Source organism: Cydia pomonella, chromosome 4, assembly GCF_033807575.1.
Source record: "Cydia pomonella isolate Wapato2018A chromosome 4, ilCydPomo1, whole genome shotgun sequence".
Classification (NCBI taxonomy): Eukaryota; Metazoa; Arthropoda; class Insecta; order Lepidoptera; family Tortricidae; genus Cydia; species Cydia pomonella.
The window spans coordinates 14,108,948-14,126,635 of record NC_084706.1 but is presented as its reverse complement, the minus strand read 5'-3'; the positions used below and the strand labels follow the sequence as shown (position 1 = coordinate 14,126,635).

Here is a 17,688-nt window from a genome sequence, read left to right as displayed (position 1 = left end):
GTTGCCAATACGAAATCATAAGACTCGCACTGTCAAAATGTTATCAGATCTCATGTAGAGAGCTTCTAACTCTACTAGCCCTAACTTCACAAACTCTAAATCTTGGTCACAATATGAAAAAATATGTGGCTTATGATTTACTCTTGGCAAAATTATTAGTGGGTTTTCACTTCTTTTTGTAAGATGTTTGTGACAATCTTCCATCTGCTAATTGAAAGGGTGGGGGTGGGTTACTAAAAATCCTGAAATACGTATTTTATTATTTAAGTATAATAAGGAGTACATACATTTTCAGACCTCTCGCATCAAAATATGCGGAAGTCTCATAGAATCTATCATCGCCTAGTTTAAGGGAGGTTAAAAGTTCCAAGTTTTTTTTTGTTTATGAAATTAAAACTTTCCTTGTTTAATTAGTCCTCTATTGACATTATAACCGGAAAAAGTTGTTAATCTGGTATAATCCAAACTAAAGTTATGAAGGTTAAAAAAACGTCGAAGCGCTTCGAGAAAAGGTACGTAGTGCCCTTTCATTTCGCTTGGCTCGTCTTGGCCGGGGGCCATACCGTGATACAGATTAGGTAGGTATATGTACTTCTTCTGTGTCAGATAATATGGACTGGTTCGGATGCCTTTTCTGCTTTCATGATATATTATAATCTGTTTTTAAAAAATTAGCCAAACGTTGCGATTGTAAGTAAATGCATTCTTCGTAATTATTGATATTTTAGAATTAAAGTCTTTAAACAATACTTACAATAAACGTCGACTTTCACAGACGTAGTTTGAGGCTTCGACAAAAGAGTGTTGTCGGCTGTACAAGTGTATACTGTCAACAAATGCGCACGCGTAACATTTTTGACAACCAGGTCCAACGTCCTCACTTGGCCTGCTTGAACAACTCCGGGGTCCAATGTTTCAAGAACTATATCACCTTGAAGCCATTGAATTTTAGGTGTAGGGTTACCTGGTAAGAAAAAAATATATTAATTTTTATTATTTTAATTAAAATTGATAGAACATTAAAAAGAGTACATAAAAATAATTGTAAATCTTCTATCCTCACTATAATAAAAAGATCAGTAAAGCCTTATTGAAAATGCTTCTTTTATAGAAAATTTTGACGGCTACCATATAATGATAATAATATCATAACAAACACAAACCATGTGAAAAAATTCACAGATAAAAGACTTAAGAATATTTTATACTCTAAAGAACATGAATACAAATCCACAATTGTAAAACACATATCAACATGAGCAAAATTGCTTTAATAAAAATATACCGCAGAAGTGCCTTCATTCTGCTTGCCGTTTTAAATTTATATGCCATCTTTTACCTCAGTTTCTTGCGAGTACCTACTCGTACAAGAACACACGCGAGCTATCAGGTTTTAGCATAAAATCTCACGATGTTGCCGGGAACATGGAATGCTTTTATACTGTGTATTCAACTAAAGGCTTTATTTGCTAAGCGAAAATAATACATACCATCGTAGAGAGCCATAAGTTTTATTATGATAAAAAGGACAACAAAGTACTAGGAAAAATAATACTGCGGTTTCATCATTGAGAAATAACTCGACATGAGGACCTAATGCCAAATAGAGGTCTTAACCACAGTTTTGTCATATAGCTAGTAAATTATATTAATAAAGAAAAATAAATCTTGGTCGAAGCCCACTTACCCCTGTTCACTGTGCAATTAAGCCTGAAATCTCCCCCTTCATTATAGGGGCCCGCGATCCCGGATATCTGTTTGCCAAATTCGTCAAAGATCACCGGCTTATTGGGTAGCTCTGAAAAGGACGAGAATTAGAAATCGACAGTTTTATTATATGATTTGGAATGAAGGAGCTTGTCAATGAATGTCGCCTCTGGCTTATCGAGCGATTGACGGGTGAGATGGAAAGGCGAGAAACGCTTTCGTTTTATTGGCAGGCGTTTGGACCCGCGAACAGCTAGAATTTCTAATGAAATGCGAGTTATGAATGAAGTACTTATCCTGACATAGTTTTCTTTTTAGTGTTTTTTTTTTATATATACTTTTATGGGGCTTATCGCGAAATAATTTTGTAACGTTTATTTTCCAACGTTTTGACAAAATTCAAAACCGAGATTTGTGTTGCGAACGTTATTTTGACCGACCAACGCGTGGTCATACGTACATTCCTACGTTTTCTTGTCATGCGGCCATCGATCATGAGCTTCTCCAGACTATCTGGCCATGTCCTGCTCAGATGGCCGAAAAAACTAAGTACCTACCACGTTGGGTACAAACAGTGAAGAGCCTCGTTTTAATCTTGAGTTCGTCGAGAATAGATGCATTTGTACAGAATTCGATCGAGCCATGAGAGCCGGTGCATTCTTCGCTATAACTACTTCGTTTTGAACGTCTGAAATAAAGGTAACAAAATTAATTCGTGATAGACCCGATAAAATCATGTTTTAATATGTGTTAAGTACCCGAATGTTTGAAATGTTATATTTCAAGCCGGTTTTTATTTTACCTGTACTTACGAATGTGTTTTCTTGTCAGATTTTCTAAATCCAGTGAAAATACTTAATTTTTATTCCGTTTTCCCCATTCTTATATCATATCAACATGAAAGTGAAATAAACGTAATGACCTCAAAAAAATAAATTTTTGGGATTCTAATACAAATACTCATATTATATTTCCAGCGTTTTATTCAAACAATGCCCTGATATCCCATAAAAATATTCAGATTCCAAATCAGAACTCGTAGAATTGCAAAAGGCGTCGAACGCGTCCCAAATATCCTCAAATTGAGGATAAACAAACTACGAACAGGGCTTCAATGTGGCCGAGGAAATGAAAATGTTTTCGTTGACTCGAAACAAAAGGTTCTACGATATGAGTATTCAGAGGAGGATCTCTGCAATCATGCGGAGCTTTCATATCCATTCCCGCAACGTTGCTATCGCTTACTGAAATGAACAGCTGCCACCCGTTCATTGTTTCGTTCACTCGCATAAGTGGGGCCGGCCTAAAATGAGTATTACGCCGCCACCTTTCGAAAAATGCGAACCGATTTCGAAGTGACATTGCCAGTTTTTTTATTATATTGAAAATATTCGGACAAAAGTTTTATTAGCTTTAGTGGTAAATATTAAACCTGCAGGGCTAAGATAGTCGGCTTTTTATCATTTTTCACCATGCCTGTCACGTTCCAACAAGTATGTAAGTGCGAAAGTGATGATATCGCTGCTGGTTTGCGTGAAGCTTATATGGATGCAATAAAAGCCGGAAGTGGAAACAAGGTGTCAATTGTGCCCTTTCACTTCCTCCTTCACTTTTGTGTCCAAAATTTCAGATTCATTGTCATTCTCCGTTAAATTTCTTACATTAGTTGTTTTGAAAGTATGCTGTGCTAGGACTTATGACGAGTTAACAAAATCGCAAGTTGAGGCAACATATGTTATTTTGCTATACAAATACTAAAAATATTATTAGGTACTAATAAATCAGAAAACATATATTGTATAACAACTATACAGGGTGAAAAAATCTATGGCCCCTGGAGGGGAACTACTTTAAATAATATATAATAGCGAGGGTTTATTTTTAAATTTTTAGTTGGTTCGATTTCCGTGTGAGACAAGTGAATTTTAGAAGAACTTTGAATGCAGTTTTTCTTTTCAAAATGTAAAATGAGCTAACTAAAGGAGTTAAAGTAGTCTCTAGGGCCGATAGATTTTTTCCACCACCACCACCACCACCTGTATATTTAAACGCAATATTTCACTAGCAAATTTAACATCAAACTTGCAACTTCTTGTTTCTTATACAATAGGTTGCACCTTGCACCTCGATTGTGCCGGCATACCGTCACAAGTATTATTTACATAATACGAATATAAGAGGACGAGTTACAAGCGCCATGGATGTACTACCTAATTATCGCGATAGAACGATCACCACCATATAAACCTAGCACTATAGGCAATGGGGCAACTGGATTAATTATATAGGAAGATTCCTTTCTTTGTTTCTATAAAATAATTTTTTTATCACACTTGTTAATTGTTATGTACATATAGGGTAGTTCACGCAGGTTTAGCGGGAGTAATAACAAAAAAATCTCTAGGGAGGTAATGGTTTTTCAGTATGGATGTGCACAAAAAAGGGTTCAATAATAATAATCAAAACTGTTTGTTTTATGTTATAAGCCAAAAACAGTGATTTTTCAGCATATGTCCTGTTAAATTATGACGACGCTACCGCCTTACTTAAAAGTTGTTCACTGACCACATTGTATTGAATGAGAACCAATCCAAAATCCAAAAACCACACCACGAGTTTCATCCTCAAAATTTCCACGCATTTTTGCCAATATCCCATAATAGTTATCCGCCTCAGGTATCGTTTTGAACTTACCTACTGCTTTGCTTTTTCCCGTAAACCAAAATCGGTGACCGTAGAGCTGGCAGCTCCCTCGCTCAACGCATTGGTATTGCGATACAGTGGGGAAATGCTGCCAGCGTCTACTAATTTATTTAATATAAGATTAGTTTTATGTAGTTTTAGATTTAGATTTTAATTTAAGGACTTAATCCATTTATTTTTAAATTAAGGTTTTAGTTGCATTTTTGTTTTATTGTTAATTGAGTAATTTTATATTTCAAACTTAAAAGACAGATTAAAATATGACTAACTGGATTTAATTGAGTAAGTAAAGTACTTACTCAACTTATCTGGTAGCATTTTTCAGCAATGATTATTCTCGGTGCACATAATGGACAGATCTAAGGGGCGTATCTAAGCGGCGAAACAAAATTCTAATATTGCTTGCTGCCTTTAACTCATAACTGCGTCCATAATGTAATTAAACATATTCCATTAATTATTATCTTCTATTTGATGTGTAGTACAGAATTTTGATGTCAAAATATAAGTATGAATTGGCTTCCTAGCTCAAACTTATCTACGAAATAAGTTTTAATATTCAAAAATCTCAAAGGTGTGTTCACGAATTGTTTCCGGCGCAGAAAAACATGGTGAGTAAAAGGGACTAATCCCACAAGGGCCTAGTTTTCTCGCTCGGTCACCTTCCAAGGTCAGATAGTATTAGCAGTACTTGCACCAATTCTTGGGATTAGGTTAAATTAACAAAGCGGACCCAGGAATCTTTTAGGTTGCAAAAGAGAATAGGAGACAAATATTGTAAACATGATAAAAAATGTTTCTTTTTCTTTATTTACTTTCAAAATGTTTCAAATGTATTACATTTTTAAACTACTGGCCTTGTGAGCTGTAGACCTCGCAATAAGATTGATAAGCTTAAAACATATAAAAATAAAAAATATTCAGTTCATCGAATCATTATCACAGCTCACAATGGTCTTGTGCCATTGACCCTAATGGCACTTAATTCGTTTATGGGAATTTTCACCATTTTGAATATTTTCAAAAAACGATACAACAGAAAAAAAAATTGTAGCTACCTGCTCACAAAAATTTACGAGAATCGGCTGAGAATTGCGACCTGTAGAGGAGATCATCCGGACAACTAATGCAGTTTGCCCGAATTAAAACGGATACCTTCGATAACGCTTAGGTCAATTAATATTTCTGAATTATATTATGAAATATTTTTTAAATGTTTGTCATTATAGTATTTCAGTTGACAATATAATAAGTTCTTTGTAATAAATAAATAGTTGGAATGCATTAAAATACAACTCATATTGAGGTATTTATTATGAGGTTCGATTTTAATGGCGATTTATTTATTTTATTACTTATCAAATCATTATTTTTTCATTACACTTGCTCGAAAAAGATCTTATTTCATGCAGATGTACTGAAGGAAAAAGGAAAAAGTTATAATTTCTTTTCTGTCTTTTTTTCTTTAAGTTACATTTTTATTTACAATAACAATATACATAATGGATATATACAGATGATTACTATAACTAGCTTATATCTAAAATAGGCCCTTGAGGCATTGTACCAAGGATGCTGGCGGCATTTCCTCGTTGTATTGCAATACTGATACGTATTTCTTTTTTAATTATGTCACTAATTCATACAAACCAAGTAGTGTAAATGAGTTTTACTTCAAAAATACTGCCTTTAATAATTTAATATGTTTGTTTATGTTTAAAAATATTTAATTTGATTAATTTAATAGCCGTGGCTAATCGTGGCTGAATGCCGAATAGGTCGGTGTCTTCGATGCCTAACTACTAAATAAATGACAATATATTTGATATGTCACCGTATTTAAGAATAATTCCGCTTAAAACTTAGTTTTTTCTTCGCAAGTGTGATGAAAACATTGTGTGGAACTCCGGGGGTAAGAATATTGTAAACTCGGGTCTTTAATTCTCTCCAGCCTGCGGCTGTCGGGAATGAGCCAGCCACCCTCGCTTCAGGAATCTCACTCACCTCACTCACCCCTCGTTGCACAAAGTACTATTTAAGATATCCGACTTTACTTACTTAGCTGCCCAGTTAAAAACGTGGCTCTTTCAATTTCATAGGCCCAAGGACGTAGCTAAATTAATTGGTTTTGAAATGGTCGAAATTTAAAAATGGACCTTATACTTAATCTATAGCTTTAAGGAAAAGTATTATAATAATATAATCAGCTTTTAATGTTATTCATAATACTGCTTATTTGCTTAAGCTTGTTTTCGTAACGTTCATAAACAACGACGATATAGTAATCCTTTGCAGCTGCGGCCAACGAGCCGACTTTAAGCTAAAGCTAACAAAATACTTTAATATTATGAAAGTATGATCACATTTTCATAAAACTTTGTCATATTAAAAAGGGAAATTTCCTTTCTAAACGTGTAAGTATTAAATTAGGTTAAGAGTGAGGCGAGTGGAAATAATTGACACGTTACTTTACAAACTAAAACATGTCCAATCTTCTTAAAGACAACCAAGAAATTTAATCGTAAATGTAATCTTCCGTAAATTCCATACATTAGGTTTATTGTCAAAATTCTTCTTTGATTTGAAGCCCCGTCGAGCTCGTCCCGAGCAGGTGTCCTGCTGAACTCGATAAAATGGCAAATAAAGACAAAGTCGAGAAAATCAATTAATAGTTTAATTGCATTGTATAAACACAGTAGGTATATTTAAAATTTCATTCAATTTGAACCAGTATTTTAATAAATATAACTAGTCAAAGTTTCTTAATTCTGTCACTCACTCACTGACTGACTGATCATCAAAACTCTAAGGCACTTTTAGCAGACATAGAAGCTTCAAATTTAGGCTAAAATTAGTATTTAGTGTATAAATCAGTGAAAAACGCAAATATTTTGCAAATTCCGTCCAGTTTTCTAGATACAACAACTGTATATAAAATGTAAAGGATTACAAGGTTACATTTGCAGTGAATGGATCAGTATATCTGTACATATATAATATAATGAAATTCAAGAAGTAGAAGGTAGCGGAAAGGAAAAAAGTTGGACTATCTACAAAAAGAAATGAGATGCCATCAAAAACATAACTTGTACAAAAACCAAGTCTCACAACTCATTTTTCTCCCTTAAAAAGTTGTGAGATCCATAAATTTATAAGGCATAGATCCCTAGTCCGTAAGTACGTCCTTAGTGAAGCCACTTCAACTACGACATAATGTTGCAATCGTTCGAACAGCCCTCGCAGTACTCAAGGTCGAGTCGGTTTGTGTACACCTCCCGGCTGTAAAGTATAAAACTTCTAATACGTCTGGGTTAACGTTGTTCATTATCATTACTATTCCAAATTTCAAATCGATAGCTTAAGTACTTCTCAAGATATATAGCGTTGTGACAGACGGACGGACGGACGGACGGACGGACGGACGGACGGACGGACGGACGGACGGACGGACGGACAGAGTCGCACCATAAGGGTTCCTTTTGTACCTTTCTGGTACGAAACCCTAAAAACATTTCATTTCATTTAATGTCATTTCATAACATGACATTATGAAATACGAGTTTTTTATAGTAACTGCCAGCAATCGTTGACAGTTACTATAAAAAGCTCGTATCTTGTAACTTGTGTGTTGTTTTACATTGCGGGACGAATTATTTTGTATTTTCATTGTATTTCCAAGCAAAATTTATCTCAATACTTATGCTTAGTTCTTAGGTCCTATGCTAACCACCGTTTAAATATTCGCCCGTATTGAATTTACGCACTGTGTATAAGCATCTACTTACAACATCACGTCAATAAAAATTTCAGATTAATTTAGACTTAAACAGACAGCGACCTCTGTAAAAGCCTTACATGCTACTTTTCTCTCTGTCAATAAAATAAGTTTCTTTTACACAAAAGTTTCATCCAGGCGTTATTCGTAAAAGTTTCGTGTTGATTTTGGTGCGGATAAAAGACCAGAGTTTGCGGCTGGGCCGCGGCTTATCAAGATCGTTCGGCCATGTTTGAATAAAGCTGTACCGTCGATCTGGAAACTGTTACTTTGTAAGGAGATTTCCAATCAAATTAGGTCTCGTTAAACCGACTTGAAAATTACTTTTTATTTTATTAGTGGTTTCATTGGAAAAAATATTCACTAACGTAGGTGTTAATTTTTATCTTGAACATTGTTCTGGCCATTTTAACAAATGATTAAAACGAAATACGAATATATTAATTTAATTCGAGGCTGCACCGATTGATGAAACAAAGTTTAAAGTTTTATATAGATAAAAATACTTTAGTTTTTATGATAAACTTATTTTAGACAATATATTTAGTTATTTTAAATTGTTACTTAATAAGAATAAATTAATAAGGCAAAAAAAACTATAATTATAAAGGAAGCTACACAACACAGTACACTGCTATACAAACGAGTAGGAAATTTTGACTATCAACACGCACGTCTTGAATTATGTATGTTGCACAACGTGCAACAATACGCTGTTTTCGCGATTATGTTTTCATGCATAATTTGATTAAATTACCCGTAGAAATTCGTGATTTTAATGTACCCATTTCATAATAAAGGTGGTAGCTTTTTAGAGAGTCAAATAAACAATTGTACTCGTACATTGTGGAACGTGGGGCATTTCTAACAATAATATTTATTGCAAACGAGAGTGAGATAGAAGTCTAAGTCGGAACAAAAAGCTGTTTTGCTTGAGATTGCAATATTGTCGAGTTATAAATAATGTTTCTATCGCAATTGGGAAGAAATGAATACATTAATTAAATAAATTAAGAAATAAGAAAGAAGAAGGAATAAATAATATATATGTTTAAGAAAAACATAAGTATCAAAAATAAATGTAAATTACAACAAAATTGATAAAAAACGGTCCGCTATTTTCATATTTATTGACATGACATATTATGCAAGTCAAAGTGCCATTGAATATCTAAAACGGTTCAAACCATTTAAATAATTAGTCCCGATTGATTGAAGTGTTGAAGATAGCTCTACATTGATATCGTTTATTAGGGTTCCGTAGCCAAATGGCAAAAAACGGAACCCTTATAGATTCGTCATGTCCGTCTGTCTGTCCGATTCTGTCACAGCCACTTTTTTCCGAAACTATAAAAGCTATACTGTTCAAACTTGGTAAGTAGATGTATTCTATGAACCGCATTATGATGTCCATACAAAAATAGAAAAAAAAACAATAAATTTTGGGGGTTCCCCATACTTAGAACTGAAACTCAAAAAATCTTTTTTCATCAAACTCATACGTGTGGGGTATCTATGGATAGGTCTTTAAAAATGATATTGAGGTTTCTAATATCATTTTTTTCTAAACTGAAAAGTTTGCGCGAGAGACATTTCCAAAGTGGTAAAAAGTGTGTCCCCCCCCCCGTAACTTCTAAAATAACAGAATGAAAAATCAAAAAAAAATATATGATATACATTGCCATGCAAACTTCCACCGAAAATTAGTTCGAACGAGATCTAGTAAGTAGTTTTTTTTTAATACGTCATAAAAATTAAAAAAAAAAAAAAATTTCATCAAACCCATACGTGTGGGGGTATCTATGGATAGGTCTTCAAAAATGATATTTAGGTTTCTAATATCATTTTTTTCTAAACTGAATAGTTTGCGCGAGAGACACTTCCAAAGTGAAAAAATGTGTGTCCCCCCCCCTGTAACTTCTAAAATAACAGAATGAAAAATCTAAAAAAAATATATGATATACATTGCCATGCAAACTTCCACCGAAAATTGGTTCGAACGAGATCTAGTAAGTAGTTTTTTTTTAATACGTCATAAAAATTAAAAAAAAAATTTTTTTTCATCAAACCCATACGTGTGGGGTATTTATGGATAGGTCTTCAAAAATGATATTTAGGTTTCTAATATAATTTTTTTCTAAACTGAATAGTTTGCGCGAGAGACACTTCCAAAGTGAAAAAATGTGTGTCCCCCCCCCTGTAACTTCTAAAATAACAGAATGAAAAATCTAAAAAAAATATATGATATACATTACCATGCAAACTTCCACCGAAAATTGGTTTGAACGAGATCTAGTGAATAGTTTTTTTTTTAATACGTCGATAAATGCAAGAAGCTAGGCGAAGCGGACAAAGAGTAATGCTGAGAAATAATAAACTATACATAAATGGAAGAGAAGTTACGGTGCCACCCCTAAACAATGACATACAGAGAGAATCCCAAAGTATATCATTGAATACAGAAAATGTAACCTGCAACGACTACTACATAGAACCGGTACTTCAGAGCCACGTTGAAGAAGAGCCACAACAGATACCACTAACAACTCACTCGCAACCACCAGCGCCATCCGTCAAAACTTTTCGTCCATAAACCGACACAATCAGCGATACTGTACCAAAATATGTGTAGTGTGCGAAACAAAATTCACCAAATTGAGTCTCTTATAGATGATAAGCCGTCCATTGAAGCTTTTTGTATATCTGAAACCTGGATAACTATGTCAAAACTTGATTTATTAAAAGTAGAGGGCTATAATCTAGCGAGTTCTTACTGTAGGTCAACCCGTGAAGGAGGTGGAGTATGTATATTTTTAAAGGATACTATAGAGTACATAGAGTTACCAGATATAAGAAAGTTATCCCTAGAATGTATTTTTGAAACCTGTGCAATTGAAATTCGTAACCCAAATTTAATATTAATTGTTGTGTATTGGCCTAATAGTTCAAGAAAACCCGACATATTTTTTGAACAACTGGATAAGCTCTTACAACTCGTAAATATAAAGTATAGTAAAAAAAAGGTTATTATCGGAGGAGACCTAAACATTGATGTTCAAAAAACAACAACCCTATCTCAAAACTTATTAAATTTCTTTGGAAACGCAAACTTTCACCAAAAAGTAAGAGAACATACTAGAATAACACCAAATTCACAAACATGCTTAGATATTCTATTTACGAACTTTGCTATAAATAATACTGAGATTGAGGTAGTTGAGCTAGGTTTTTCGGACCATCGAGGAGTTTTAGTAACCTTGCAAAGCATACCGGATAAGGCAAAAGCTCTGCGAAGTCAATACTCATATGTAACCCGTCTTTATACTGAAAATAACATTAATAAGTTTAAAACAAAACTACAAAATACAGATTTTACATCTTTCTTTAACCCTCAAAGTAACATAAACGAAAATTTTGACCGATTCCATGATGAAATTAAAAACCTACTTGATCAATGCATTCCAAAAAAACCTTTCAAACCAAAACTCAAACCAAAAAGGCAATGGTTAACCCGGGGATTGAAAGTTTCATCAGAACACAAACGCCAACTAAAAATATTAATGCATCAAGGAGGCGACCCAGTTTTAAAACAGCATTTTAAAACATATGATAAAATTCTAAAACGAGCAGTATATATATCAAAAAAAATCAACAATATTAATAAAATTAACAAATCCAAAAACAAGATAAAAACAATGTGGCAAATTATTGGCGAACAAACTAATAAAGCCAAAATAAAGAAAACCGAAAATATGAGTCTAAACATAAACGGTGGTATTATAAACGATCCGCAACTAGTGACGAATACGTTTAATAATTTTTTTGCTTCCGTAGGATCAACTACTGCAAATAGTACACCGCGCGGCCGCCCCGTCATTAACCAAACCACCAACACATTTTTCTTGTCGCCGGTACAACCCTGTGAGACATTTAAATGTATTCAACATTTAAAGAATAAAAACAGCTACGGGATTGATGAAATCCCTCCTTCACTTGTCAAATTATGTGCCACCGAGTTAACAAATCCTCTTACAGACCTGATAAATCAGTCATTTTCCTCAGGAATATTCCCAGATAGCCTTAAAACCTCACTAATAAAACCAGTACATAAAAAAGGAGACCACTCAGACACCCAAAATTATCGACCCATTGCTTTGCTCAATACTTTTTCAAAGATTTTTGAGTCCATTATGGCCAATCTACTTACATCATTTTGCAACAAATTCAACGTGTTTGATGAACGACAATTCGGATTCAGGAAACAAAGATCTACTACCTTAACATTATATAAATTTGTTCAAGAAGCCTTAACATTAATTGATAATAAAAAATATGCATTCGGGTTGCTCCTAGATATGAGCAAAGCATATGATCGAGTCCGACATGATATACTTATAAATAAGCTATACGGAGTAGGTATTCGTGGCATTGCGTATGAATGGTTTAAGTCTTACCTCAGGAACCGCCAACAAATAGTCGAAATAGAATTCTACAATGACAATACTAAAACAGTATCCAAAATAAGATCATCCACTATAAGAACAACTTGCTCTATCCCACAAGGTAGCGTATTGGGTTGCATCTTATTTATACTATATATAAATGACTTACCTAAATTACTTGACACTATTAATATCAAATCCCTACTCTATGCAGATGACATCTCAATCGTGTTTTCTAGCACGAATTCCACTGAAGTTACTAATACCCTAGACACCATATTTAATAATGTTTTACCTTGGCTTGAAGAACACAACCTAACTATAAATCTACAAAAAACGAACTTAGTTCAATTTAGACCACACCAAAGATTAGCATTACAAATGAATTATTCATACCAATCACAAAATCTAGAACTAACCAGCACCTGCCCACTACTCGGCTTGAGCATAGATGAAAACCTTAACTGGAAAGCCCACATTGATAAAATCTCGGCTAAATTATCAAGATTTGCGTATGCGCTCAAACAAATATTATTAAACACCAATTTAAAAACTGCAGTATCTGCGTACCATGCTTTTGCACAATCATGGCTTCAATATGGCATAATTTTGTGGGGAAATAGTGTAAACATTAATGACCTATTTTTACTACAAAAAAGATGCATACGAGTTCTAGCCAAGACAACAACTGAAAAAAGTTGCAAACCACTTTTCGCAGAATTAAATATACTCACCCTCACATCCTTATACATCTTAGAAACTTGTAAATTTGTGCGAAAATACGAAGACTTGTTTAAAATCCAAAACCCCAAGCCACAACTACATAACTTGCGTAATCGGAATAAACTTGTGCAAGCAATTCCAGCCAACCTCCAAATGTTCAGTAAAGGCCCTTACTCAATGTCCATTCGAATTTATAACCACAGCCCTCAGTATATAAAAAATGAAACCAAATATAATAATTTTGTAAATAAGCTTAAGAGTTACCTTCTAAATGAATGTCCATACAACCTACAAGAATTTATGAATAATTCGAATAAATAAATACTTAATAATAACCATAATTATGTACTTAATAAAAATGGAACATGATAAATGTTAGAGTGATATAATAATAACAACACTACTTATATGGATGATACGTGATTTTAATTATTGTAATGCTGTAAATATTTGATTTTAATTACCTATTATTCTGTTTGTCGTTGTTGATTTATTTTATAAGAGAGTGCCTTAGAAATAAGTACTTAGACATAAAAATGTTGCTACGCCCTAGTAGGGTCCATGATTGTACTCTATTTAAAGAACATCTGTAATACCATGGTTGCAACGAATAAATGAAAAAAAAAAAAAAAAAAAAAATTAAAAAATTTTTTTTTTCATCAAACCCATACGTGTGGGGTATCTATGGATAGGTCTTCAAAAATGATATTTAGGTTCCTAACATCATTTTTTTCTAAACTGAATAGTTTGCGCGAGAGACAGTTCCAAAGTGGTAAAATGTGTGTCCAAAGTGGTAAAATGTTGAACAAGATCTAGCAAGTAGATTTTATTTTAATACGTCTTAAATGGTACGGAACCCTTCATGCGCGAGTCCGACTCGCACTTGGCCGCTTTTTTTATATGTTATATGCGAGTATCGATCATGAAAAATATCAATCATGTTGTAGCAGGTAGTATTTACCTATTTTTCTATTCAAAGTTAATTGCTTTGTAAAAAATATACAGTTACAAAAGGCGGCCTTAATGCCACTCGCATTCTCTACCAGTCAACCTTTAGGCCTAACAGAAAAAAATAATTAGTACCACTAATAGCTTTTACTGGTAATTTTCAGTATACATAAATTTATATATAGTGTGTATTTTTGAATTTTTTGATATAATCTCAAGCGTCATGAGACGTTTTGAGTTATAACAAAGTAGTGATACATTGCTTGCTGAATTATTTTGTATGAAAAAATAAAAGTCGTCCATTTTTTACAAAACCTATGAAAGTGTGTTAATTACAGCGTAAACTAACTGCCCTTTGGTTATGTGTTCGTATAAAAAACACGCTGTATATCGATATACTCGTATGTAAAAATAAATTCTTATACCTACTACTAAATTAACTATGAAGGTACGTACTTAATCTTGAGACTTTTCAAAAAGATCCTTGCGCAACTTGCGCTTGAACGTTAACTAGACTCGGCTTGTCGTATGCTGTGAGGCAGATCATGATCATACAGTGATGGATCTAAGAAAAAAAAATTGATTTACTTGTATATACTTTAATTTAAGTGTTTACTGATTGCTGTTGCAGAGGCAGTATGGGGTGCATACGAGGGTGCAACGGGATATGATCTTAAAATTATCGGAACTGTTATAACAAAATTAGACTATTCATGTCTTAATTAGCTTCCAACGTGGAATTTTTATAATGCTTATTATATAATTTTAGCACTAAATGCTATTAAAATATACATCCGATCTAGTTATTGAATGTTCACTCACTATCAACAACCAGGTATTTTAGTTCTATCTCTCGACTCGTGTTTCCTACGTATGCATTACGTGACCAAAGTGCGAAACCAGCCAGTATATTCAAATGGTAAACATACGTGTTTTACACTACAGCCATATAACATATCTATATATTAATAGGTACGGTAGGTACCTTTAAGTTTCATGTATTCTATTAGATTATGCACAGCGGTTATTGAAGACGGTGTATGAATTACAAACCTACTCACGTAATTACCAAGTACAATTTGTTGGTCGATTAGGGAGATAAAATTTAACATTTAAACACATACCTACCACTAAAGTACAGACGTCAAAATTCGTTATTTATGAATTTAAAATATTATTAGGAGATTGTTTCTAAATAAGAATAACAGTTCACGCTCAAGTTTATAATATAACTTGTGATTGGGATAGAGATTGATAGGGGTGAGTAAATACTGAGTATTTATTCGGTATTTACTCAAAGCACCTGTACCCCTAGTGTAAATAAATTCGATTTCGAAACGTGACGTACGCGTTTGCGTTTAGTCTCATTTTGTATTGGATTTAGAAAGAGCGCGCCAAGCGGGACGTTTTGGAAACTCAAAATCCTATACAAAATGAGACTTAACGCAAACGCGTTCGTCACGTTATGATGTCGATCAAATTTACACTAGGGGTACTGATATATACTCGTATTTACTCGTTTTGGGTGAGTAAAAACAATTGCTAAGAGAAAAAAAGAGAGATTAACTGCGCTTACGACCTTTTATTACGGGTTTTTCAAAGAAAACTCAAAAATGTCTCAACCGATCTGTTTCAAAGTATTTTTTTAGTACTCTATTCTGCGGCTAATCTCCCAATATATATTTTTTCATATTTTTTTTCAACTTTGGTTCGCAACTTATATAGGGATGCATATTATTTTGGCCTTTAGAAACTGTTTTTTTTTTCAAAAGTATTAAATTTATCCAAAAAAGTTATTAGAATATTCAAGTTATTTTTAAAGACCCATTTAATTATGTGCAACACGTTCGTGGTTTCTGAGTTTTTGATTACAAATTTATATGCCCCTTTCAGCACTCAAAATAGTTTATACCCACCAATTTGCGTATAAACAAGTAAATACGGGTAATTTAAGTAAATACTTTGGCCAGACAGTGGGCTGTCAAAATCGCTGCTAACTTATCTTGGTCGACACTATAATGTATTCACTATATAGATAAATAGTACGGCGACCCTAAATAAACATTATGGACGTTGTCTAGCATGAGCCCTAATGTATTCACTACACTAACCACGTGTTAGAGCCGGCATTAGGGCATCGTTGCTCTCTGATGACATTCGCGGATACGAGGCGGCGTCTCCGAAATATCTTTATCGCTCATTTTACACAAACGTTTAGCTTTAGGTAAAAACAACAAAACAAATTAAATTTAAACAAACGAATAAAAACATAAACTGTGCGTCAATGGCGGTTAATTAAACCTTTTTTCAGGCATGTCGGCGTGACATAGTATGCGTAGTTTTTTAATACAGAGACAAACTAAAGTCAGGGGCCCATTGTTTTATTTTTGGATGCCAACGAACATGCGAGATTTTTCAATTATTTGCAATTAATAATAAATTTAATTTCGAACAAAATAGTAGATTAGAATTGCTCTTATTTAAGAAATGTTCGAAATTTGAATGTCATTACCAAATTGATTTTGATATAGTTCTTAATGTAATGAGGCAATACTAACATTTTCACATATAAGAAATGTTGGCTATTATTTGTGGATTTTGAAAGCATCATAGAGGGTTTATGGTATGTGTGTAGATAAAATAATTAATGACAGTGAAATGGCGGGAGTAGTTAGATTAAAAATAATTGTCAAATAATATGACATAATGACACCTGTGCTGTGCGTTTTTGGCACGTTTGGATCAGGGGACAGTCGGAACGGGACATAGGTATTTTAATATACAGTTAGTTAGTTATAATTAATTAGTTTTTTAGGTTTATTTCTAGTTTTAATTTTTTATCAGAACGCATTTTGGACTAGTAAATAAACTTATTTAACTGTCACCTTAAAATAAAAATCAAACTATGCGTAAAGAGATTTCGTAAATTCAATTCAATTTAGTTTTTTCACCCTCGTACATACAATGTGTTTGTCTACGTATAGTGGAGGCGTTAACCACGTATAGTATGATGATTTTGATCGACAAATCACCTCACCAGTCACCTATGTTTTTTCTCAACCATTTTCAAACTGCACCCCTTCAAAGTTTTATGGCGCTAAACACGACTGCCCTTGGTTAGTGTACCATTATCTGTCCATTTACCTATCGCACATTAAAAAAAAACAATAATCATTCGATAGCTTACGAATTGGAGCATAAATTTGAAGCATAAATGTCACAGAGAATTTTCCACAAGCACTCGCGAATCAGTATTTAATGTTAAAATCAAATATTGCTTAATATATGCTGAAAACTGCATCAAAATCGGATAAGCATTTTGCGAGATAAAAGTTACGGAAATTGGCTCACTTTTATTTTTATGTTTTTTTTTTGTCTTATTTAGTCCAA

At 33.5% G+C, this 17,688-nt stretch overlaps 1 protein-coding gene across 3 annotated transcripts in view; it reads right to left on the bottom strand.

The window, feature by feature from the left end:
- The window catches only part of LOC133517124 (hemicentin-2-like), a 217,322-nt gene that overhangs the window by 63,648 nt on the left and 135,986 nt on the right, over nucleotides 1-17,688 (bottom strand). For all 3 annotated transcript variants that reach the window (XM_061850284.1, XM_061850283.1, XM_061850285.1), the window contains exons 5-6: nucleotides 1,688-1,798; nucleotides 755-964 (exon numbers count right to left, since the gene is read on the bottom strand). In XM_061850284.1, the coding sequence (XP_061706268.1) occupies nucleotides 755-964; nucleotides 1,688-1,798 (321 nt within the window). The remainder of the gene's footprint in view (nucleotides 1-754; nucleotides 965-1,687; nucleotides 1,799-17,688) is intronic.